This window comes from Pogoniulus pusillus, chromosome Z, assembly GCF_015220805.1.
Source record: "Pogoniulus pusillus isolate bPogPus1 chromosome Z, bPogPus1.pri, whole genome shotgun sequence".
In the NCBI taxonomy this organism is placed as follows: domain Eukaryota; kingdom Metazoa; phylum Chordata; class Aves; order Piciformes; family Lybiidae; genus Pogoniulus; species Pogoniulus pusillus.
In genome coordinates, this window is record NC_087309.1 from 101,552,031 (window position 1) to 101,576,958 (window position 24,928).

General features: G+C 42.9%; 1 protein-coding gene across 3 annotated transcripts; it reads left to right on the forward strand.

Annotated features, from left to right (window-relative positions):
- Positions 1–3,582: 3,582 nt before the first annotated feature.
- On the forward strand, positions 3,583–22,100 carry INIP (INTS3 and NABP interacting protein). 3 transcript variants are annotated; one of them, XM_064140256.1, is made up of 6 exons: positions 3,583–3,681; positions 4,233–4,345; positions 4,812–4,898; positions 14,721–14,823; positions 17,230–17,320; positions 21,694–22,100. In XM_064140256.1, exons 3-6 carry the CDS (start codon positions 4,874–4,876, stop codon positions 21,787–21,789), a joined length of 315 nt encoding a protein of 104 aa, XP_063996326.1. In that variant the 5' UTR covers positions 3,583–3,681; positions 4,233–4,345; positions 4,812–4,873; the 3' UTR covers positions 21,790–22,100. The 3 variants fall into 3 exon arrangements, with proteins under 3 accessions (XP_063996326.1, XP_063996324.1, XP_063996325.1); XM_064140254.1 differs by having other exon boundaries at positions 4,233–4,340; XM_064140255.1 differs by having other exon boundaries at positions 3,619–3,712; positions 4,233–4,340.
- Positions 22,101–24,928: the final 2,828 nt, after the last annotated feature.

The window sequence follows — 24,928 nt, forward strand, 5'->3', positions numbered from 1 at the left end:
TCAAGAAGCCCAGCACCTAAGCCTATCTGTCTCAATCTGTAGCCTTTCAGAATCATTTGCATCCTCTGTACTGGCCCAGGACTATTAGCTTGGCCACTGTGCTTCTCCTCATTTGCAATGCTTCTCAGCATTTAAGGATTACAAGTGAAATGTCTAGGTAAAATGGACCACAGATCATCTAAGAGAGACTGATTTTAAAAACAACAACAACAAACCAGCAAAACCAACCAAACAAAAAAAGCCCCCAAATAAAAACAAACCAACCCCCTCCAAACAAAACCCAACCAACCAAGAAACAAAAAACAATCCCATATATTAGAGTTCTTAAGGCACAATAAGAAACTGCAAAAATGGAAACCAACCAACCAACAACAAAAACCAGAAGGAGGAAAGACACACAATCTGCTGTTCAGACCAATGGAAGAGTTGAAAATAATTCGTATATGTGGGAAAGGCAGATATGATTGCCTTTCACAGTGTAAATTAGCAGAGCTTTAAAGCAAACAAAAGATTGTCTGATGTTTGCTGGTTGCTCAGGTGCTGGTTTTGGATTTCATTAGCATGCACACACACACACACACAAACACACAGAGACTAGTTTTACCAAATTTTAAACCTGGATGTTTCTAGACAGAAATTTGTTCCTGTTTACCATTGCTAGACTTAGTGAGGCTTTGAAAAGTAAGTATGAAATGCATGGGCAGATAGCATATTTGGTTGGCAGCACATTCCCTAAGTCATAGAATTTGTATGCACAATAGTCCTGAAGGGAGGTTGTAGCCAGGTGGGGGTTGGTCTCTTCTCCCAGGCAACCAGCATTAGAACAAGGGGACACAGTCTCAAGTTGTGGCGCGGGAGATCTAGGCTGGATGTTAAGAGTAAGTTTTTGCCAGAGAGAGTGATTGGCATTGGAATGGGCTGCCCAGGGAGGTGGTGGAGGCACCATCCCTGGAAGTGTTCAAGAAAAGCCTGGCTGAGGCACTTAGTGCCATGGTCTAGCTGACTGGATAGGGCTGGGTGCTAGGTTAGACTGGATGATCTTGGAGATCTCTTCCAATCTGGTTGATTCTATGATTCTGTGAATACTAATGCACACTGTTTTAAGTCAAATGAATCAATTGTTATAGATGCTGATAGGATTTGTACACAATCTATACATTTTTCAAAAATGTAATTTATGTCTGCATTATTTTACATCTAAACAGAACAATTTAGATCTAAACAAAATTTTAATTGCCTTCAACCATTCTGTATATATTTGGTTGTCTGCCTTAAGGGACTAATGTAGCACTTAGCACTGTGTACAGCCTGTGTCTGTTCTTACCAATAAAAATAATTCCACCATAGTCAAAACAACTGAAAAGTGATCAGGTTATGGAAGGAAAAGCCAATGAAATTAAATGCCTGGTTTCACTACCAGATCCAAGATCACCCTTGCCATAAGTAAGTGCTGTTTGCACAGAAATGCCCATTATATACACCACCAAAATCTCAGTATTAAAAGTTTGATATCCTGCAGTAAAAAAATGCATATATAGTTAAAGGCACCTTGAACTGCGAGACTTAAAACCCTCTTTATTTTCTGTACTTAGACTTTGTTCTTAAAAAAATAAAAATGTTGATTTTAGGGCAATTTTTTACTGCCTTGACCAAAAAAATCCCACATATAAAAAGTAAGTAGGCAATGTTGAGTGATTTTTTGGCTAGCCAGAGGTCAGTGTTGGCCTCCACTGTTCGCAGGGTAATGTATTATTTATTTATTGGCATTCTTAAGAATTTATTTCATTCATGTATGATCAAAGGTGCAACTGTTAAGGGCCACAGTTCAAATCATTAATCTGCTTAGTCTGAGTCAAAGTGAAGTAGTACAACCACAAGGACCTAACTCCAGAGATTGCTGTTTAAGACTGTATCTTATCCTTCAGGACAGAACTGTTCACCTAAGATACTCTCATTTATAAAGTAGTTACTTGACATACCAGAAAGAAACCATACTTTAGAACAGTGGCATCCTGAGGTGCATTAAGAAAAGTGGCCAGCAGGTCGAGTGAGGTTCTCCTGCCCCTCTGCTTTGCTCTGTAGAGGCCTCATCTGGAATAGAGTCCACATATGGGCTCCCTAGTTCAGAAAGGATTTCAGGGAGCTACTGGAGAGAGTCCAGAGGAGAGCCACTAAGATCATTAGGAGATCTGGAATATCTAGCTCATGGAGAAAGAGACTATCTAAACTGGAGGAGTCTGAGTGGGTGTTACACTGATGAGTATAGTACCTTAAGTGTGTCAGGACGATGGAGACGGACTTCTCAGCAATAGGACAAGGGGCAAATGATACAAACTGCAACACAGACACTTCTGCATATATAAAAAAAAAATCTTCACTTTGGGGCTGACAGAGCACTAGAACAGGGTGCCCAGAGAGGCTGTGGAGTCTGCACCTCTTTCTCTGTCACTGTGATTCACTCTAGAAGGAGGGTTAAAGATGAACGTCAGAGATCCCTTTCAACCTCTACCATTGTATGTCTCCGTGATTAGCAACATGAAAACACAATTCTTTCTGAAATTCACGCCAAGTAATTGTTACTGCTGCATTCAAACTCTGTGGCTCTGATTAATCCAAGAACCCTTCCTTTCCACTTTTTTTTTGGGGGGGAGCCTGGGGCAGGGTGGCTGCCCCTGGCTTGCAGAGGGGAAGGGATGGGCTGTGAAAGGCCAGAGGTCAAGGCTGGCTGGAGTTTGCTGCCTTGTCTGAGCCAGGCTGTGGTCTCTAATGGTTGGCTACACAGCATGCTGGAGGATGACAATGTTCTTCTCTGCTTCAGAGCTGGCAAAGCTCTACTCCAGCAGGCACAGAAGTCTACCTGAGTGCAGGACAGGGCAAAGTACACAGGCTCTCCACAGGAGTAATTTACAGCTCTTCAGGGTGATGGGGACAAGTTACTGCTGGGGAGATTCCCTTTGGAGTCCAGAAGAAAATGTTTCCCCATGAGCACAGTCAGGCACTGGAACCGTCTCCCAAGGGCAGCACAGGAGCCCTCTCCACTGGGAAGTTTAAGCCTCAGCTTGGCAGGGTGCTGGGCCAGCTCCCTGCAACTCTGCTGTCACCTAGGAAGATTGGAGCAGGTGATCCCTGGGGTCTCTTCCAACCTGGCAATCTGAGAACTCTGGGAAGAACTTCATTGACGCTGGAATCCCATAACGTGTGATCCCTACACTTGCTCCTGAGCCCCTCCCCTACCCAGGCACTAAATAGCTATCAGGCCCTATTAAGTGACCCCCATCCCCAACCCCGTCTCCTTTAACCCTCACCCCTTCGCCCAGGCTCCGCCTTGCTCGCAGGCAGGGCAGGCGCCTCACGGCCACGCCCTGCCGGGTTCGCCGGGGTGCAGGGGCGGCCCCGACTCACCCTCTTGAGGCGGATTGGGCACTTCCCCCGCCTGTCAAGTGACGCACCGTGACGCCCTCCGCCGCCGTCCCGGAAGGCACTCGGGCGGCGCGAGGGGAAGTAGTGCGGTCCCGCTCTGTATGCGTCATGAGCTGTGCCGGGAGCTGATTGGCTGTGGCGGGGCTGGGCGGGACAAGGCAAGCCGGGGAGCGGGGGGGTGGGGGGACTGGGAGGCTGCCGGGCTGCGGCGGGAGGCAGGCCGGGGGGCGAGAGCCGGACGGAGCTGAGTTGCTCGGAAAGGTGGGTCTTGGGAGCACAGGCGCCTGGCCAGGTGCGTTCCCCGCTAGGCTGGGGAGGGCGAGTGGGGAGGTTCGTTGTAGGCGGAGGGAGGAGGTGAGCGTGAGAGTCCGTACGCACTGGGGGGAGGTCGGTGCGAGAGTCTGTGCCGGCGGACGGGAGCAGGCAGCCACGGGAGAACCCACTCGCGCGGCCCCGTCTCGCCTCGGCTTCCAGCCCAAGGGACTGCGCCCGCCGTCTCGACACACCGCCGGGCTCAGGGACCCTGCCGTCTGCGGCAAGGCGGGGGTGATCTGCCGATGGGTCGTCCCCGCAGGCCTCCAGGAGCCGTAGCCCGGCCTGGCCTTGTGCGCTCCTCAGTGGCCTGCGGCGCAGGTCAGACCGCTCCTCGTGGAGAAACGCATTCCGAGCAACGTCGCTGCTCGTAGCTAGTTATGGTGTTATGTATTCATTACGAGAGGGTCGCTGTTAAGGGCCTTGCAGTCCCGGGTTGTCAGCTGTACCTGGTCTCCTGTTGAAATGTGACTGAGCTTTCTGGTTGGCTTTCCCCTCAGGAATTGGTGCTGATATCTCTGCCTTCCCCCCGGCTGAGCTGGAGCTCACCGCCACTGCATTTCACAACCTGGAACGTTAATGAAAACAGAAGTTAATGGTGGCCCAAGGTGATGTATGTCGGGGGACCTAGCGTCCCTTTTCAGTTTGCCGGAGCTGCAGGCCTCATAGCTGGGATTTAAGTTGTCCTTCATCACATAATCGGCTCTCTTGAGTTAGAGCTTACACTGAAATCTTTCGTGGGTTTTGCACTGTTGGAGTGTGATTCCTTAACTTAAATTTAGCCTGACATACTTTGTCAGGAATAAATTCTGTTGGGAAAAGAATTGTATGATTCTTGAATGACTCTAAAGATTATTCCTAAATTCCTAGAATATAAAAAGGAATTTATCACAACTCTTGGTAACTGCAGGTGAAAAATTTTAGTTATAACTATACATACAGTATACAGCATTACATATTTTAAACAATTTGCATGGTGCATTTGGCTTATTCTTTGTAATGTGTCTGTGATGTCTATAACAAATCCAAGTTTTTCTTTTAAAGGAATATGCTTGTCTTATACTGTGCCTGTTTTGCAGGTGTTGGTGGGGTTAAAAGACTTGAGGCACAGCTGAATAAAACAAGGACTGAAAATTGAAGGATGGCAGCAAATCCTTCAGGACAAGGTAGGTTTTAATCTTAAGTATTCAAGGGTAAAAGATTATGTGCAAAATGTCACCAAAGCTGGGAGTTTATTTATAGAAAGAGCAAAAAGGAGGAGAGGGAAGAGTGGTATAGGAGTAGCAGAATGTGAGCAAGCCATGTGAGAAGGCACACAGTGGTTGAAAAAGACCACTGATGGCTGGAAAGCTCTGAATTACAGTGCATCCCTTTGTCATCATGTTGTGACATACTTCTTATGCAAATGGGTGTTTCGTGAAGCATCTCTTGGACACATAGAAGGTTCAGTGTTGGACATGACTTACACCTCTCTCCCCCTACATCAGGGAACAGCCAGAAGTCTCATATATTCCATGTCGCGATGGGAGCAGCAAGACTTGGGCAGTAATAGCTGTTAAAGATAGATAACAAGGCCCAGTAGGAAAAGCCAAATAAAAATCATAATGCTAGCTCGGATGAAATGTTTCTTTACGTGATGCCACATCTAAATTGCATCCGTTAAACGACTGTGGACACGAACGTGGATGTGGTTCGTCTCTCTAGCTGTGGGGTGTGCGTTAGAGGCAGCAGAGGGCTCGGGGTGGGGGTTTCACACTGTAAGTTGAAGGAGAATCTTAAATCGCCCTCTAGAGGTGTCTTTCGGAAATTTCAGTGAAACTCTTGAGTCTTGTCTCTTCTGTGGAAGAGCTGAGGCATAGCCTGCTCGTTTACTAGTTATGAAAAATGAGTTCAGAATTCAGTTACTTAGCAACCAGAGGCTTATCTTGGAAAGCAGCCCCCCAAAGCTGCATGTAATTAATTCTGAAGTGTTGGTACTTTGAAAGGGTACCACATCACCTGTGTTCCCTCCCTGCACCCTCTCAGCAACCATCTGCTTTCAAAATGAAGACAGAAAAAATGTGTTGGTCCAAAGGACAGATTTTGCTATCTGCTTAATGATAAGAAGTGGTTCTGGAACACTTCTGTGAAGTGTTGAGAGATGAGTGGTGCAGATTGCAGATAGTCATATGTTTGCAAACTTTAACTGAGAAGCTTTTGGTATGTAATGACACATCTTGTTTTATTCTGTGAATATGAAGTCAGCACCATTTCAAGGAAGAGACTCTTGTCATTGAGACTTAAAAAATACTCTTTCTTATGTGAATTTTTCTGTCAAGGAAAGAGTATTAGCACCAGGATGGCTTTGCTTCCTGCCACATTCCAGAGGCTTATAATTTAATAGAGACTTGCAATCTGCATTTATACCTTGAGCTATCCTTTAGATAATCACTAAGGGAAGATAAATGTTCAATTCCTTCACTAAAGGCAAATGTTTAGTTCTCTGACAATTATTTGTATGAGGGCAAGCAGCACTGTCAAGTTTAGTCACTGAAATTGAGTCTTTAACACACCTGGAAAAGAATAAGTAAATATGAGCAGAAGGTCAAGGCCTCTAAATCTTTTTGTTGGGCAGATCCAGCCTAGTAGTGAAAATTATCAAGACAGATAACTGCATTTTCAGTGTGCTGTATGGAGCCCTTATTGGTACTGTCAAACAATTCTCTTATTTCCCTCTTCTTGGACAAAAAGAACAAGGATTTACTGAAATACTTACTGAAAGGATCAAGAATGGCAGTGCTTTTTCAGACAGAAGTGTAATGATGAATTGAACACTAGCCTTCTCCACAGGTGGTTTGTTTGTAATTTTTTGGTACTGAGTCATTTCTTTCCCTTTAATCAGTAGCTGGTACTCCCCTAGGAGCTAATTGAGTTTTCTGTTAATTGCAGACTTGGACTATAAAGGTTAAGATTTTGTGGACTGTAGTACTTGTAATGCATCGGCCTCTTAGGGAAGCAGTCTTTTCATTAGAATTCCAAAGATGAGTAGCTGCATTTGAGTGCTGTAAAACCAAATGGAATTGATTGAAAGCCATACTTTGGGCTGTCAATACCACATGAAGCTGATTGCAGTGATTGTGTGAGAATGATTACAGTATTTAAAAGTGATGGAAAAGCTTTTAGCATGCTGTGTATTGTCTGCAAGATGAGCTCATGTACCAGAGTAGTACATTTTAGTAGGGGGAGGGGAGGAAATCAGGATCTGAATTACAGAAATTACTTTCAGGTGGTTGGTAATACACTGCTTCTGCAACAGTACCTCACAGTACTTGCATAATATGCCTTAATAATGCTGGTTTTTATTGCTTTTGATTGTGCGCAAGAGAGCCAGAGTATACCTTGTATGTTACTAGAGACTCCATGTGCAAGTTTTCCTATAGGACGAGTTTGGAGGTGAGAGAATGTAGATTGCTCAGGAAGGAGCTCTCCTTTAGGTCCCCAAAGGTGGAAGAAGTACAGATCCTGCTTCAGAGAGGGCTGAACTGCTTGGAAAACATGAGTCTGATGGGTTGAAAGAGCCAAGCTCTTGAAATACTTAAGAGTTTTAACCCTCAGGTTTTTGCAATTCTACAAGGTCTCTCTGCCCTGGCAATTAGTTTTACTTTTATCCCAAAGGTGTGTGAGCAGGTACATGTAACACAGACTGAGCAGACAGATTTAGCATTCTGTTCACTGGGTCTGTGTTACAAAGCAAGATTGTGCTGTTCTGCATTGAGTTGTGTCATTTACAAACTTTGTAGCTCTGCGTGTCTGAGCTGCATACCAGCATGGTACCTCAGGGCTGTAGTGCAGCGCTTCCCTGGAGAACTTTGCAGCCATAAAGCAGTCAGTGACTTAATTCAGCTGTGAATGTAGCTGTTTTCTGGTGGGACAGACTAAATACTAATATATGTCTTAGTAATTCAAGTTAATTTACTGAATTAGCATGCCTTTTGTTTCACTGTCATACCACAGGTATGAAAGTGTATCCAGATGCTGATCTTTTGTGATGCAGTAGTCATAAGCAGAACAGGAAATAAAAATGGAGCTAGTACATCCTTTTTCCCAAGTGTTATGTGTTTAGTAAGGTCTTTAGATTGTGCTTTTTAAGAAGTGCTGCCTCACCTCTTGAAGACTACCATTTATGAAGGCATGCACCTGAGTCAAGAAACTGCTGTGACACGCTCTCTGAATTGAGCAGGCAAAACAGTGTGCAGTGACAGTGGTTTTCAGTGTGCAGAGCTTAGAGTAGGTATCCAGCTTTGAAATTGTTTTTCCAAGTAGAAGTTTGTGTAGCAGAGGGCTCTTTTGTGCTGTTCCACATTTATGGACAAACGATAATGTGTACTGGAAAAAGGTGTACTGGACTGTGAATTTGAAGGAACCAACAGATCACAGAAAAGATAGGAGATGAAAAGCAAGAACTTCAAAGTCGATGAAGGTAATACTACTGTTCCTTGCTATGCAGAGTTAGCTAGTAGAACTAAGTGGTGGAGATATCTGTGGGGTAGGGTGATAGGTTTGGGTGTTATTAATAGGTTAAGAAGTGAAGTTTGCTTTGAGCTCTTAAAGCTACCAATATCACTCAACAAGACTTCAGCTTTCCCCTAATTTTCTGCCTTTCACGTGTTAAAAAAAAAAAAAAGCTCCTGCACAGAGCACATCATAAAATGCTCCATATTGGAGATAGAGATGTCAGAAAGAACATTTTTAAATTTTAAATGTCCTGAATGTACTACCTTGGAAAGTAATCTGTGGATCCAGGTGCTTAGTTTGACATCTGAGCCTGCTGTTAATCAGCTTAGCTGCCTTGAACAGGTTGTTTTGTGGCAGGATTCTTGTCTGCAAAAAAGAGAAGAGTATTAATCAACTGCAATATTCATGAACTGTTCAAGCTCAAGATAGTAGTGCAATTAAGACCAGTTAAGGGAAGTCTAAACTGAAAGCTTTAGTAAGAGGTCGTGGTGTTTGAAAATTTGTGCTTCCTTTCATAGGTGGGATTTTGGCCTGTACTAAGGATAGCTTTTTGTTTGTTGGCTTTTTGTTTTTGTCCCAATGTCTGTATTTTTAGTATTAGAAAGCAGAACAGGCATATCAAATATACAGATGAAAAATTATGATGGAAGTAGGAAGCTTCTGTAGCTGTTTCAGGGTGGTCTTTATGGATGCACTTTGGGTTCATGGACAGGGAAGAATGTAAATGGAAGTATCGCTCATGTATTGGAAAATATGTTGAACTATTTTGTCATAATGCCAGGTTTTCTGTCTAAAATGGATTTTTCCTGCCCCACCTGATCCATTGTTTTAACTTCCCTGTGAACTAGGTTTTGCTTTGTGTTTTAAAAACATTTAAACTTCATGTTGCTCACCTGAAGAGCTCAAACATGTATTTGTTGGATGGCTTCCTCTGTTTACTCAAGCAGGCTTTTTTGTACTTATTGATAAAGTCTCTTAAATTAGTATTTCAGTATATCAGGTTGCTGTTAGGCATCCTAGGCTCTAGGAATTCTACAGCAAAATACTACTTTTTTCTATAACATAGACCCAAACCTTCTTATAGTAGAATACTAAAGTATTTTACATACTTTTATATATATTTCAACATTTTTATATATAAACCCCATATATTCATATATGTTCAAATATATTTTTATATGTATTCTGAAACTCTCTAGAATTTATTCCATAAGAGACTGTAGCACAACTCAGACAAAAATAGAAGGCAGTGAGAATCTTCAACAGTTTGATCACAGTTTAAAAACAGCATTTAAATTTTTATTCTTGCATGCCTGAAGACCTTCTGAATCATACCATCTGCTTTATGCTAAATGTAAGCATACTTAGTCTATATTTTTCATCTGGCTGCAATTTATATTAAAAAAAGGCTCTCCTTTTTCTTGCCTAAATCATCATGTTGTCCTAATTCCAAACAAGCATTAAATATATGTGGTTCAGGATAAGCAAGCACTAGCAGAAGGCTGCTGACTAATATGTCAAATATTAAACTTTTTGGCTGAAAACTGTGGAATGAACTTAGAGACATCATCACTTTAACTCAGATATTCTTAGAGGTATTCCAGTCATCTTTTTGCAGCATTGTTTTCAGTATTTACAAGAAATCAAAGTCTGGGCTGGCTGCAGCTCAGGAATGTTGAATCCTGCATGTTGGCAACATCTCTTATCCTTTGTACCTCTCAGACCTCACACTGACCTGTGTTTTAGTGCTCCAAGGTCATTGCAAGTATTGGGTGTTCAAAAAAAGATAGCATGCAGCACCTGAGGAACAGAGGAGAACAGAGAACCTCATCAATATACTTGTAAAAAGGAGTTTAAGTGAAACTAAAGCCATTTAGGAGGGAAGGATTAACAGGAAAATAGCAATTAATTAATTAATTCAAAACTATGTTAATGAATGTAGATATGATGATGCATGACCGTGCCTAAAACCACAGTAAAATGTCATCACATGACTCCTTTCAAAAACTGAGGCTCAGGCATGTGTGTGTTTGTCATAGAAACAGAACAGAGGTGAGAGTTTGATAGCAAGGCAAGAGGGATGCAAATTAATTATTGGAGTTGAAAGTTTCCTCCTTCATTGAGTCATGCTGATAAAGGAATATTGGGTTACATAATTGAGAGAACAGAAGATCTCTCAAAGGGAATGAGCTTCAAGTGCAGCTACTGAAAATGAATTTGAAATCATTTTACCTTGAAATCCTAGTACTTCTTTTAAAAGTTACCATGTCTGGCCTTGGTAACAGCTTGCAGCCTAACATTTTTTTTGTGATGTTGCTAAAACAGTGCTCAGGGCAGGAGAGTAACATGCAGCAACTTCTAGAGGGAATGACTGACTTTTTTCATGGAACAAATTAAGAGACATGAAGTCTTCTCCTTTATTATGGCAGTGTGGTGACTTGGTATTTATATAATAGCAGGAAAGTAGAGATTTAAAAAAAAACAGTATATTCTTCCTTTGAGGAGCATCCTTAGCAGCAGAGAGGATTGTGAGGATTCAGAGAATTGTAGAATGGTTTGGATTGGAAGTGACTTCTGCAGGGGGGTTGGACTAGACAACCTTTAGTAAGCAGGAGCAGGGACATCCTCAACTAGATCAGCTTGCCTAGAGCCCTGTTGAGCCTGATTCTGAATATCTCCAGGCCTCAATCCACCTCCCTGGGCAACCTGTTCCAGTATTCCGTTACCCTCATGGTAAAGAACTTGTTCCTAACATCCAATGTCAATCTACTAGTCGATAGTTTGGAACCATTTCCCCTCTTTCTGTCACTACAGTCCTTTGTAAACAGTCTCTCTCCATCTTTCTAGGCCCCTTTCAGGTACTGGAAGGTTGCTAGGTTTCCCTTGAGCCTTCTCATCTCTAGGCTGAAAAATCCCAACGCCCTGAGCAGAGGTGATCTAGCCCCCTGATCATTTTTGTGGCCCTCTTCTGGACCCACTTCATCAGATCCATGTCCTTCCTGTGTTAAAGGCTCCAAAGCTGGATACAGTACTCCAGGTGAGGTCTTTACCAGAGCAGAGTGGCAGAATCACCTCTTTGGATCTGCTGGCCACACATCTTTTGATGCAGCCCAGGGTATGACCAGCCTTCTGGGTTACAAGTGCACACTGTCTGCTCTTGTCCAGCTTCTCAATTTAAAGCCCACCTCACCAAGTTGGCCATCCTACTGTCAAAGAATCTTTCCCCTCTTACAAACAGGTAAATCCTTTCCCCCCCTAGTATGTTATAGTCCCTGAAGAACGTTTTATTGTCATAAAAGCCAAAATCCTCATGATAGAACCATCTGTGAAGCCAGAAATTGATTTACATTATACCTCTGTTTCTGACTGTTCCCTTTTTCCTCTGACTGGTAAAATGAAGGAAAAGATAACTTTGACACTGAAATTTTTCACTTTCACCAACAGAGCTTCCTTAGTTCTGCCTAAGTTCTGGTTTGTGATGTTGTGCATGCCTCCATGGAAGAGCAGCAGTGATAAGTTCTGGCACCCTCTTAGCAGCACCTCAGACCTTAGCTCCCAGTAGGCAATAGACATCTTGTAACTCCCTGTCAGACTGGCAGATGGGCAGCTCAGAGGACCTTAACAGAGTCATACACTACAAGCACTTTCCAGTTTCTTTTGTGGTATCTACTGTGTGCTGCTGATATAGTTTCTCCTTGCACACCTTGCCTGTGCGTATCTACAGCTGCTAAAGCTGCTTCTCTGGTTTTGGTGTAATTCTGGAGGGTGGAGGCTGAAGCAGGGAGTGAAGCAGAGTTCTGGTTTTGAGAGTCAGCAGAATCCAAGGTGCTTCCTTCTCCATGGAGTATCATGATTCTGAAAACCACACACCCACATTTGTTTCAGCCCTTCTAATGCTGTGCAGCCCATTAAATGTTTTCCTGCAGCATAGTCACCTGATGGAACAGATCATCAAGCTATGCATGCCTTATGCAGCTACATATATTTTCTCCAGGAGAAGGACCTCAGCTCTTGTTGAAATGTACAATTTGTGCTGAACTTTAGTTCTTTGTGAGTTCTTTGGGGGGATACATTGGACTTCAGAGGCCTTTTCCACAGGAATGTGGATTATAGCTCTGAAGCACGTTTCCACAGTTTTGGCTGACACCTAGAGCAATTTCCAAGGCTGTAGTCCTACAGGAAAGGTGCAAGGCCCTCCATACATGCAAACAGCTGCAGCACTCCCTTTTTCCTACCTTATTTGCAGTGCTACTCAGGGCCATTCATGGAGTCCCAGGGGTTAGAAGGGACTTCCAGAAATCATGGAGTCCAACTCTCCTGCAGAGCAGGCCCTCCTAGGGTAAGTCACACAGAAACATGTCCAGGTGGGCTTTGAAGATCTCTCTAGAGGAGACTTCACAACCTCTCTGGGCAGCCTCTTCCAGTGCTCGAGCACCTTCACGGTAAAAGAGTTTTATCTAATGCTGAGGTGGAGTTTCCTGTGACTGAGTTTACATCCATTGCCCCTTGTACTATCACTGGGTATCACTCAAAAGAGACTGGCTTCACCCTCCTGACAGGCACCCTTCAGGTATTTGTAGACATTGATGAGGTCCCCTGTCATCTTTCTCTTCTCCAGACTACACAGGCCCAGATCTCTTTCTTTCCTATAAGGGTGATGCTCCAGTCCCTTAATCATCCTTGTAGCCTTCCTTTAAACTCTCTCTGGTAGTTCCCTGTCCCTCTTGAGCTGGGGAGCCCAGAACTGCACTCATTGTTCCAGATAGAATCTGACTAGGGCTGAGTAGAGGAGGAGAACCTCCCTTAACCTGCTGCACACACTTCTTGATGCACCCAAGCATACTACTTACCTTCCTGGCCACCAGGGCACATTGCTGTCCCATGGATAACTTTACCAGACAGGACTCCAGGGTCCTTCTCTGTGGAGCTGCTCTCTAGCAGGTCACCCCATAACCTGTACTGGTAAATGGTTTTGTTCCCGATCAGTGCAGGACTCTACCTTTAGTGTGTTGAACTTCATTAGGTTTGTGTTTGCCCAATTTTCCAGGTCTCACTGAAAGGCTGCACAGTCCATCTCACTGTCCACTCTTCTAAGCCACACTTTTGAGCTCTCCCTTTAGGATGTTATGGGAGGCAATGTCAAAAGCTTTACTAAAGTCAAGAAAAACAACATCCACTGCTCTCCTTGCTTTTACCCATTCAGTCACACCATTGTAGTAAGTTATCAGATTAGTCAAATGTGACTTCCTCTTGGTTAACCCACACTAGCTACTCCTGATAACCTGGTGACTCCATGTGCTTAGAGACGCCTCTAGAGTGATAGAGCAGCTGTCACCTTTCCAGGGATGGAGGTGAGGCAGACTGGTCTCTAGGTTCTTGGGTTCCTTACCCTTTTTGAGGACTGGAATGACACTGGCTTTCCTCCAGTCCTCAGGCTTCTCTCCCATTCTCTCTCAAAGGTGACAGAGAGTGTTACAGCAACAAGATCAGCCAACTCTGTGCACTTGTGGGTGCATCTCATCAGGGCCTGTGGATTAGTGTATGTTCAGCTTATTCTAATGATCTCTAACCCAGTCATCCCTGATGAGAGAGAGTCCTCCTTTCAGGTTTAATTCTAAAGTTTGGGATTCCTGAGGGCTAATCTGATCAGTAAAACTGAAGGAAAGGCATCATTCAGTAACTCCACCTTCTCTGCATCCTCTGTTGTGAGGACTCCCTCCTCATTCAGCAGTGGGCCCACCTTTTCCCTGTTTATTCCAGAGATCACTCTTGGCAAAGCCCAGACAGCTCACTTACCATGCAAGAGCCTTGTCCAAGCACAGCACTTTTGACACATTTTCATTTAGAAAGCAACTTGTAAAATAGACAAATAGCAGCTACTTTAGAGACATTTTTTTCTAAATTCCCTCTGTCACTGTTACCTCTGGATGTCTTCTGTGGTATACAAGCTTCCTTTGGGAAGGTGATGTACAAAGCAAACAAAGGCTGTGTTCTTATGTCCAAACAGTTTAGTGATTGTCTCATTCTTACCTGTTCCATGTGTAAAATTTGTATTACAATTTGAGTTTGCTGACATGAGAAATGAGTCCCTTTGAGTTCGTTACTCTCATTACCATTGAGTTGTACATTCAGTGACTGCCTTTTCAATCCAGAAACTGCTAAGTCAGCCTTTTTGTGGAGAAAAAAAATAAAAATTATCATGTACCTTGTTTGTAGCTCCACAGTTGTATTGGGAAGAGGTAGAGTCTAACTTGAGATAGAAAACTGTGTAATGAAATGTATTAATGATAGCTGAAGGAAGCTATTTCACATTGTAAAACGAGAAAAGGAAAAATGAAACATTTAATCCACAGCCTTTCAGATGGGTGCAGAACTTTGAAGATTAGCATATTTATCATAATATCTTATTGTACAGAAACTTGGTTCCACAAGGTGAGGGTTGGGCCACAGAAATCAAGTAAATCTCTCTAATATTTTTCTGTCATTCTTACCAGGTTTCCAGAATAAAAATAGGGTTGCAATCCTGGCAGAACTAGACAAGGAGAAGAGAAAGTTACTTATGCAAAACCAGTCTTCCACAAATCACCCTGGAGCCAGGTATTTTATATTCTTAGACCTGTTTGGACATCATTGATTACATCAAAGATAAAAAATACCAAGTGAGCAATAGATTTAAATATAACCAGAATTGTGATGGTTTTTTTTTACTATCCTCAGCATCAGTCAGTGAGACTTTATACTTCAGGAGCAATTTAGTATTGAAAATTGTTTGCTGACCCTGAATTTGGCTTACATAATTCCTATTTGAGGAGAAATAGTTACGCTTACTCAAGTGTATTAAAGCCTACCTTGAGGAAGAATCAGGGAGCAGGCACTAAGAAAGCATTTAATTATTAAGCTAAAATGCCTCTAAGGAAGGGAAGTAGCAGACCATTAGACTCAGGGTGTGTTTAGAGTAGAACGGTTACAGCAGGGAGTGAGTTATTCTTGAAACTCCCTGTGTGCAAGACAAAGCCAGTTTGTTCCTGCAGATCTTTTAACAGATGCAATGATGTAAGGATGGCTCTAACCTGAGATTAAGAACTGTCACCAAACTTTCTTGCCTTTCATGCAAAAAAAAGGGTGTTTTTTTCCCTTAAAACACTAAATAGAAAATCACATGCTAGGTTATGTGGAGAAAGTAAAATGGTTTGAACTTGAGGAGTGAGTATAGTTCTGTATTCTAGACACAATGTGCTACATGCAGTATCTGTAGAAGATACTATCTCGGTATAGTTGAGTCCTGCCTCTGTTTTTGCAAGGGGATTGTACAGCACCTTGAATTCCTTCTTGCTGTTAAAAAGCATGCAGTATGTTTGAAATCACCTGAGTTAGATCTCTCAGTAACTGTATACAGTTATTACCGGGCGAAGTTACTGACTAGAGAAGAAAATACAGATACACTGTTATGTACAACTCCTGGCAACAGTGTTTCCATGCTTTGTCTCAGTCCTAGTAGAGTTTCTAGGGGCGTGTTGTTTTTTCTTCAAGGAAAAATAAGACTATATGCTAGTAAACAGTGTTAAAACACAATAATTTGATGCTGGGGAACTGACACAGCAGCAAACTCACTGCTTCTGCATGGTGGCCTGATGTGTGGTTTTTGAGAAGCTGGCAATTCTGTGGAAAGAATCTTGTGCCAGAGGTTTTAGACTACAGAGTTGTCAGAAATTAGACCACAGAAATTCTGCAGACTTGGCAGAAAAGAGCTTTATTTAGCTAGAAAACAGTAGTGGCTTGGCCATGCATAAGAGTGAATAAGTTAATTGATTTCTGGCCTTGGCATAGTGAGACTCTATCTAAGAACAGAACAGTTCTCTTGAAAAGTATCAGTTTGTGATGAAGTCTTAAGGTTATCTACAGAAATCATATTGAAAATTGAGAGAGTATGGAACTAAATACAGAGTAATTACCTTGAAAATAAGTATATTATTTAAATAATATACTTTTCTCCAGCTGCAAAGCTTAATGTTTGTCATAAATTCGGAAGATTGTTGCTCAGTTTTCGTTGTGAATTTAGGCACAGATTTGACTAAAGGTCTTTTCATGTGCATTGCTGCTTTTGAAAAAGTTATTTACTAAATCAGCTGTTCATGATGGAGCTGCTGGGAAAGGTCAGCCAAAGAGTTTGTTTGCAGCCCTTATGGTCCTTCACACTTTTGCCTCAGTGCCTGAAGAGAGCTGGGCTTTCACCACCAGGCTCCAGAGGCATTTTCAGAGGTGGCTGTGAATTGCCTTGCCTTACAGCTCATCATCGATTTTTGTCTGGAGTGTGGCTGACCATGTCACTTACAGAGGCAGGGGGAAAGCAATCTGCTTTGTGTTCTTTTTTGTTTAGAGGATGGACAAGTCTTAAGATATAAAATCCAAGGAAATGTATTTAGAAGTCTCAGTTTGAAACCTAGGGTATGCTGCAGTGAAGTGGATAATCAAAGTCAATTCTAGGTCTTCTGCGCTGTCATCAGAGGAACTCTATTTCAGTTACATCAGGAGGAAGCTCCTTTAGCATAAGCGGTGATCTGCTCACTTGCCAGAGGACTGCTCTCACACCAAAGACTGCAGAGTTTTGTTTACTATGGTGGTTTAAAGCAGTGAGTGAGTGACTGAGTAATGGAATTGCTGACACTGTCTAACACTGCACCCCAGTGGTTCCATTCACTTGAGTGAGGCTCCACCCATGTCCGAAATCCACAAAAGGATTCAGGACTTGAGTGTCTTCTGGGTTTAGTTTGGTATCAGTTTCTTATATTATGTCAAATGATGCAGCTATGGTTACTTCATTTTTGTTTTTTCTCTCACATTAACAAATAATAATTCCAAACAATAGTTAACAAATCTTAAGCTATTAGCCAAATAAGTCATGAGGTGTGGCAATCATGGAAGCTATGGCTAGAATGGCAAGGTCACCTTTTTTCTGTGATATGTGTCATACCATGTTGTGGGTTTTGGGTGTTTTTTTTGCAGCATTGCACTTGCAAGATCACCACTGAACAAAGATTTCCGTGATCATGCTGAGCAACAGCACATCGCAGCACAGCAGAAGGCTGCACTACAGGTAAGCTGGTGCACTCAGGTAGCATTTAGCTTGGCCATGTTTTAGATGTGCAGCCCTTCAGAAAGCAATCCTGGACCTGAAGAAAACAAAAAGCCCCCTTTGAGGTTAGGCTTCATACATTTCTGTACTTGTCATAAATAAAGCTGCTTCTTCCATTATGATGGAAGATTCGCTGTCAGCTGATTCTCTCTCGATAGGGTGTTAGGAATAGAGCCTACTGTATTCTCATAGCTGATTTGTATATCTCAGTCAAGAGCTGTTTTCATCATACTTCTGAATATCTCATGAAGTGTACAAAGGACTGGCCTGGACTTTTCTTATTTGAATAGATGGCAGGCAAGATTGCCATAGATTTGGAAGAATTGTTTGTACAGTTACAGGCTTCTCTTTGCTCTGTATTGCTCATTTCAGGGGAGGTTAATTTCAGTGTTGAAATCAGAAATTGAGCAGTAAAGCCAGTTGCCTTCCTAGTACCCTAGGCAGCATGATTTCACAGAGAGTACAGGAGTGGGGAAAACACTGAGATGCAAACTAGCAGTTCTGTTCACTTAACCCGTGCATTGCTGTGCTTGTGCTACCCCGTAAAGGCCCCCAGATTGCTTCTCCTGAAATTAAAGAAACAAAGTGAACTCTGGGTGGTGTCATGTGTGGATCACAGAACATCAAAGGCTGGAAGGATCCTTTAGAGGTTTCTAGTCTAGTACCTTTCTAGTCTAGTACCAGAGTGTGACTAACAGCAGTGCTATGTCACATTGTTCAGATGTAGTGGGTCAAACAGCCTTTTTCGAGCGAAAAGTAACACACAAAACAAACCCTTCAGGTTGAGATAGAATTCACATAACAAGCTCTACTGAGGAAAAAATCAGGTAATGCAACGTAAAATTACTTTAGACTATTTGCAGAAAAAGCTCAGAAAAATGCAGAAAGCAGCAGCATAAAGCAGAAGCTAGTGAGCTGGCCAACTTCCACCTCTCCTGTCCCACTGCCATCTCAGCAGAAGAAACCCACACCCCCAAATCTGGAACCTGAAAGAAGGAACAGAAACAGGAAGCCCCTCATCTGAACTTCAAGCCCCATAATATTTTGTCCAAGCCATCACTTTCAGTTTGAAGCTGGCATGCAGATCCAACACGATCCATGACATTCTCAACCCCTTACTCTGTACCACCTACATCATGCCCAGCAGCAGTTAACATCAAACAACATGCATCATTCATTGTCCATTCTTAATCAAGGTGAGATTTCTTTACAGTACATGGAAGATTTCTCACTGCAGGTGCTCTGGAGCTCCACTCTATTCTGGTAGAGTCTGGATCAGTCCTAGACCAGCCCAAATGGTGGGACTGCTGATTCCCATGACTCCTTCCAGCAGTGGGGCAGGACACTGTCAGAAGCACAGAGCACAATAAGGCAGAAACAGTGGGGGTGACAGCAAGTGCATTTTCTGTACCTGCTCATCTCTTTTCATCAATGTAGTCTGAGTCTAATGGGCCTTTGGACACAGATTAGCAAATCGGAAAGGCACTTTGCCAAGCTTAAACATGTTAGGTGAAGTCAGGGCTTACTTTTACCTTTTAGGGCAGAACACAAACAAGCGTGTAAGCATGTGCAGGTACCCTGTAAACAAGTGTAGACAGACATGGAGTCACCAGGCCCTTTTGTCTTTCTTCCTGCAGTTGGTTCTCACAACAGCAGAGGGGAGGGATAGCAGAAAAACATGTTTCTGCAAGCCAAGACATTTTCAAGCCTACTTTGGCCTGTTTAGGTCTTCCTTGACACTGTAGGCCCAGAGGCCTTCTCATGCCCTTGAGCACCCTGAACAGTGATGAGAAGGGCTTGATAGGTGTGGACCCAGCCCCAACATACCACAGTGATTTCTATCTCTTGGGAACTTCCTGGCTGACAACAAACATTTCACCACCTTGTCTGGATTTTGTACTTGCTCAGAGATGAAATTCCAAACCACCAGAGGGGACCACAAGCCTAAGAATTTGCCTGTGTTCTCCCCCACACCCTGCCATTCATATTTAAGGAGGAAGTTCTTCACCATCAGAGTGATGAGACCCTGCAATGGGCTGCCCAGGGAGGTAGTTGAGGCCCCATCCCTGTAAGTGTTCAAATCTAGGCTGGATGGGGCTCTGGACAACCTGATCTAGGTAGGGTGTCCCTGCCCAGGGCAGGGGGGTTGGAACTAGATGATCCTTCTGGTCCCTTCCAACCCTCACTGATTCTATAAATTATTCAGCTTTGGGAGAGATCTCTCAGTGGTATTCTTGGGAGAGTCCTATATTGCTCTGGATGGAGCCTGGCCCATCAGTTGTATGAGCTTAAACCAAGTGGCTAAAGTAGCCAGTAGAATTGATTGCATCAGTAACCAGCACAGCACCATGGGCAAGTTCTGAGCTGTTCCCCTGAGATCACACACATCACTAGAGGGAGTACATGCAGGACCCCAGCAAACTGGCCCCAGCTGCTCCATGAAAGCAATTGCATCAAGCATAGTAAACACACCACAGAAGAAGAAAAGTATATAAAACTCTCTTAACAAGCCTCAAGCCTTAATTTAATCCTGTCATTACCTTGCTTCTCATTATCTCAACCATCTTGGCTTCTGGCAAAAAAAGAAAATAATGAACTGTATTAATTAAGACAGCTGCTTTTGTGCCCCATGTTTGGCACTGAAAAATGTAATGGGTGAAACCACCTACTTCCCTACAACATGGAAGTCAGGAAAGTAACACACAAAAAGAACCAGACAGGCTGAGATGCAGAGTTGAGATAAAAAGCTTAACTGAGGAAAAAAATGAGGTAATACAATGCACAATTGCTTTAGCCTATTTGTGGAGAAAGTGCAGCAAAATTCAGAGGCCAATGAGCTGACCAACTCTCACCGGTCCCTGTCCTGTCACCATCGCAGTGGAACAGACTCACACCCCCAAACCCAGAACCTGAAAGCAGCAATCAGAACAGCAAATGTTTCCTGTTACAGTCTCAACTTCAAGCCCCATGATGCTTTGTTCCAACCAACACTTTCATTTTTAAGCTGGCATGACATGAGCATGGTATGACCAGCAGCAGATTCAACACAACCCATGATGTCAGGTCAAGTTTTGAAGCTTTCAAGAGAGAGACTTCTCACAGCTTTTCTTGACTCTAACTCTGGGTCCATCTTCTCTATATCCTGTCACTGAGTATCTGAAAACAGCATAGCATCTCACAGGATGTTAGGGGTTGGAAGGGACCCAAGGAGATCGTGTCCAACCCTCCTGCCAGAGCAGGACAATACTATCTAACACAGATCACAAAGGAACACATCTAGACAGGGCTTGACAGTCTCCAGAGAAGGAGACCACACAACCTCTCTGGGAAGCCTATTTCAGTGCTCTCTGACCCTTACAGTAAAGAAGTCCTTGTTGAACTTCATCTGATTCCTCTGTGCCCAGGTCTCCAGTCTGTCCAGGTCTCTCTGGATGCTGCACAGTCTTCAGCTGTATCAGCCAAGCCTCCCAGCTTGGTGTCATCAGTAAGCTTGCTGAGCAGACTCTGTGCCCTCATCAGTGTTGTTGATGAAGATGTTGAACAGGACTGGCCCCAGCACTGATCCCTGGTGCACACCACTACTCACAGCTCTCCCAGCTACACCTGGCCCCACTGATCACCACTCTCTGAACTCTATCTTATAACCAGTTCCTAGTAATCTCCCCCTCAACTTTCTCTTCTTAGAGAACCTCGATCCTCTCACTATCCCCTTGGTTGCTGAGAGCTCCAGCCAACGGGCATCTCTTTGTGTCTGTGTTGAACTTCCTCCAGTTTGTGTCTCCACCAAACACAGATCACAAATGGAGCCTAGTGGATAGCTTGCTTTGGCCTCCTGCTTTGCTGGTAGCCTATATCACTGTGAGGACACACTGCTGGCTCAGGCTAAATCTGGTAACCACCAAGGATTTTCCCTGGTGGTGGAAGGGAGGAACATGCACGCCATGTCACCTGTCACACAGCTTCAGGTTCTGTGACACTGTTGATGCACACTTGTGGCTGCTGTATGTAGCAGCTGTCACAAATCAAGACCTGTAGGTTGGTTCTAGAAGGAAGTGGAAGCATAGGGTCTGGGCAGAGGAGAGTTTTCAGGAGTTCATTTGATGCTCTCCCTACCACCATGGGATCTGCTGAAAAAGAAATAGCAGAGAATGGCCAAGTTGATTCCTTTGATGTGCCCTATTCTGATCTGAAATCCTGGTTTTGAAATTGTCTATATCAGTTCAGGAGCAGACTGGGACAAATAAGTAATTAATATTACAGAAGCTATAAAGTCTTAAATTATTATGAGTGCTTCCAGGAATTATGCTTTAACAAATGTTTTTTACTCTTCACAGCATGCACATGCACATTCCTCAGGATACTTCATAACTCAAGACTCTGCATTTGGAAATCTTATTCTTCCTGTCTTGCCTCGACTTGAGGCAGAATAAGAAATGCTGTTTCTCAGAACTGCAAGGACTGATTTTTCGTCCATCGCAGGAACTGCCTGGCAATTTAATTTCTTTACTTATCCTAAAACCTACTTTATTTCTGGATTTTTTATGCTCGCTTTAATGGGGGTGTGGACTCTAAACAATGAAGAAGTAATGCTGTTAAAGATCAGTTTTCAGCCCCCGTTTCTGTTTCTCTGTCAGGTCAAAAGTCAGGCATAAGACTTCCTGGTGTGTGGGGTGCATAGAGCTTGCTCTTCCGTGTTTCTGTGCTTCCTTTAAATAAATGTCCATGCAGGATTCATCAAGAAGTCCACACTCTATCAGCATTTGTATTTATTTCTGTTGTGTATAGGTGCTGTAATGAAAGAGGTTGTTTTTATCCATCAAAACTGGTAAGAATTTATCAAACTGACTAGTCTTCCTCCTCCCTGATGCATGCAGGCTCATTGCTTTGTCTGCCGTTGTAGTATCATCTCTCTCAAGCCCTTACATAAAGTGTGCCTGCTTTTGTGAAACACGACACTGAATTAAAGTGGGGGGAAAACAGTTGTTTCAAACAGATTAAGAGACAAAAGAACTCAGATGGAAAGTGTTGCCTGCAAGGACAATTTAGTTTAAAAGGTCATGCTATCTAATTAAGCCTTTTTGAGTATTGATGTTTCATTTTTGTTTTTTTCCCTTGTTCTTTTTTATTTGTGGTAATGTAATTCCAGCTCCATGCTAAGAGGAGTTCTGTTCAATTTATGATAACCACTTCCAGCACCATGCTGAAAGAAAATCTGTTGATCTTAAGGAATGTTGTCATACTACTAGGATAATGTGACTTAGGGTGAAAAATACTCCTTCCATAGATGTTCTTACATCTCCCAGAGCTTTACTAGTCTAATTGTACTACACTGATTGTTCTACCTATGGAGGCAAGTTTTAGAGAACAAAATGAACAAGAGAACTGAGGACCCAACTTCAGAAAGCATCAGTTAAACCAATGTCCATCTGAAGCATCAGTGTCCTTTGCAGAAGCTTATCTGTCCCACGAACTTTCCAGGATTGTAATCTACAGATTTCTTTAGTGACATTCATTATGTCTTGTTGCTATCTGCAGCAGAGTGCCTGTATCTAGTAAGCACCACAGAACTGTAAGCACTGTAAACAGCTGTCTTTCTGTTGAGTACAGTGCGAAGGGCAAGAAACGTGTGCAGATATGGGGAAAATGCTACCACTTCCATGTATCTCAGATGAGCACAGACCCTTTCAAAAGCCATAGCATAGCATACTGAGACATTTTCAAGGAGAATCCTGTGAAAGAGGCATAATAGAGCTTAAAGATGTGCAGCTCTTAACATGAACTATTCATACTGTATGCTTTCTTGGGAGTCTGTTGTGGTGAGAGTCATGGGAACAACGATGGGTTGGGGGACACAATGGGAAAGGAGTGCTGTCATTTCTGTTTCTGTTGGTTGAATGTGTGTAGTACCAAGAGTAACTTGAATATGAATCTGTCCTGACACTGTAGTGTGAGTTGACTACCTTAAAAAAGGTCTTCAAGTCTCTGTTTAGAAGAGGCATCTGCTAATCAGTTCACACTAGGAAACACGTAATGGCAAGGAGGATAAACCAGATAGGGGAGGAAGAAGTTTGGATCTTAGGTTCTAGTTGGATTTAAAAAGTAGGCTGGACATTTTAACAGTATGCTTTTGTTGTTTTTACTTAGAGGAAAGTGGCAAAAGAATGTCTACTTTCTCTAGAAACAGACCCTCTATCCTAACAAATTAGGAGGAAGTTCTTCACAGAGAGAGTGATTTCCCATTGGAATGGGCTGCCCAGGGAGGTGGTGGAGGCACCGTCCCTGGGGGTCTTCAAGAAAAGCCTGGATGAGGCACTTAGTGCCATGGTCTAGTTGATTGGATAGGGCTGGGTGCTAGGTTGGACTGGATGATCTTGGAGGTCTTTTCCAACCTGGTTGATTCTATGATTCTATGAAACTGAACTATAGAATCTCAGTGTTGATGCAGACTCTGCATATGATCTAGGCAGTGAAGCAGTAAAGATTCTTCTTTGGAAAGCTATAGTTGCTCCACAGAAGGAGTTAAACTTCATCTTCCCTACTGAAAGACCTGCTTTTGGAAATCCAAGGCTTGGGTTCAGAGTTGGGATACTCAGAAGAGAGGGAAGTATTCTCACTGCTGTTGTAATGTCTTTAAGTTACAAAACCTTGAATTATACTGTGCAGTCAAGAGGAACTTGGTGATAAGTGTAGATATAATTAATCATGGAAACCCCTATCTTAGAAACCACAGACTCTAGTAATTAGTGTTAGATGCATCAATTTTTCTTGCCACTTTCTCCACTCTTTTCTGCTATGAATCAGTATTAAAGCCATTAATCTATCTCTGTACAGTAATGTCAGCAAAATCTTCTGTTGGAATTACATGTTCAAATTCCAGTCATTACTAGTTAGACTATACCTGAACTAGGATGTGTCTGGGATGTCTTGCTTCTGGCAGTAACAATTAAATCTATCACATAAAAGCAGAATGCTTGTAATCTAGTGCTGACCTTGTGAGCCAAAAAGTATCTTAACATGCATAATTGCTCGAGATCATTTTACTTCCTTTGCTACAGTAGTAATCAGCCTCTCTACACAGGTTTAGAGTCTGTATGAGAGCTGTGTGGTGAAGGCAGCTCATGGTACTGGGTAGGTCTGACACTGAGCAGATCAGATAAATGTGAGGTGGGCTAACACACAGTGAGGTCAGACTTTGTAAGCAATGGCAGCATAATCTGTCAAGAAACAGATGAGACAAGTCAGAGATCCCAAACTGTCGCTGAAAGAGCTGAAGCACAATTTCTTTCTTAGTTCTGTGCTGCTTTACTTCCCCTAGACAAAGTTTCTCTCCACATACTTGTTTTCCAAACTTAGCCATCTCTCCACCAATGTAAGACCTGGAAAATAACAGAATCCTAGAATGTTTTTGGCTCAAAAGGGAGCTTTCAGTGTCATCTAGTCCAAGCCTGACATGTACAGCCACCTATGCTTTCCTAACACTATAAAGTTTTCATCTACACTGTTGAGGAGTGTTTTCATTGTTCTGGTTTCTCTGAACACTGATACCAAGCTCATCAGTAGTTGCTAATG

Excerpts from the sequence above, each read along its gene's own strand:
- INIP (XM_064140256.1), top strand. The coding sequence starts at position 4,874 with ATGGCAGCAAATCCTTCAGGACAAG. Across the intron at positions 14,824-17,229 it reads ACAAATCACCCTGGAGCCAG|CATTGCACTTGCAAGATCAC; the intron begins GTATTTTATATT and ends TTTTTTTTGCAG. Across the intron at positions 17,321-21,693 it reads AGCAGAAGGCTGCACTACAG|CATGCACATGCACATTCCTC; the intron begins GTAAGCTGGTGC and ends TACTCTTCACAG.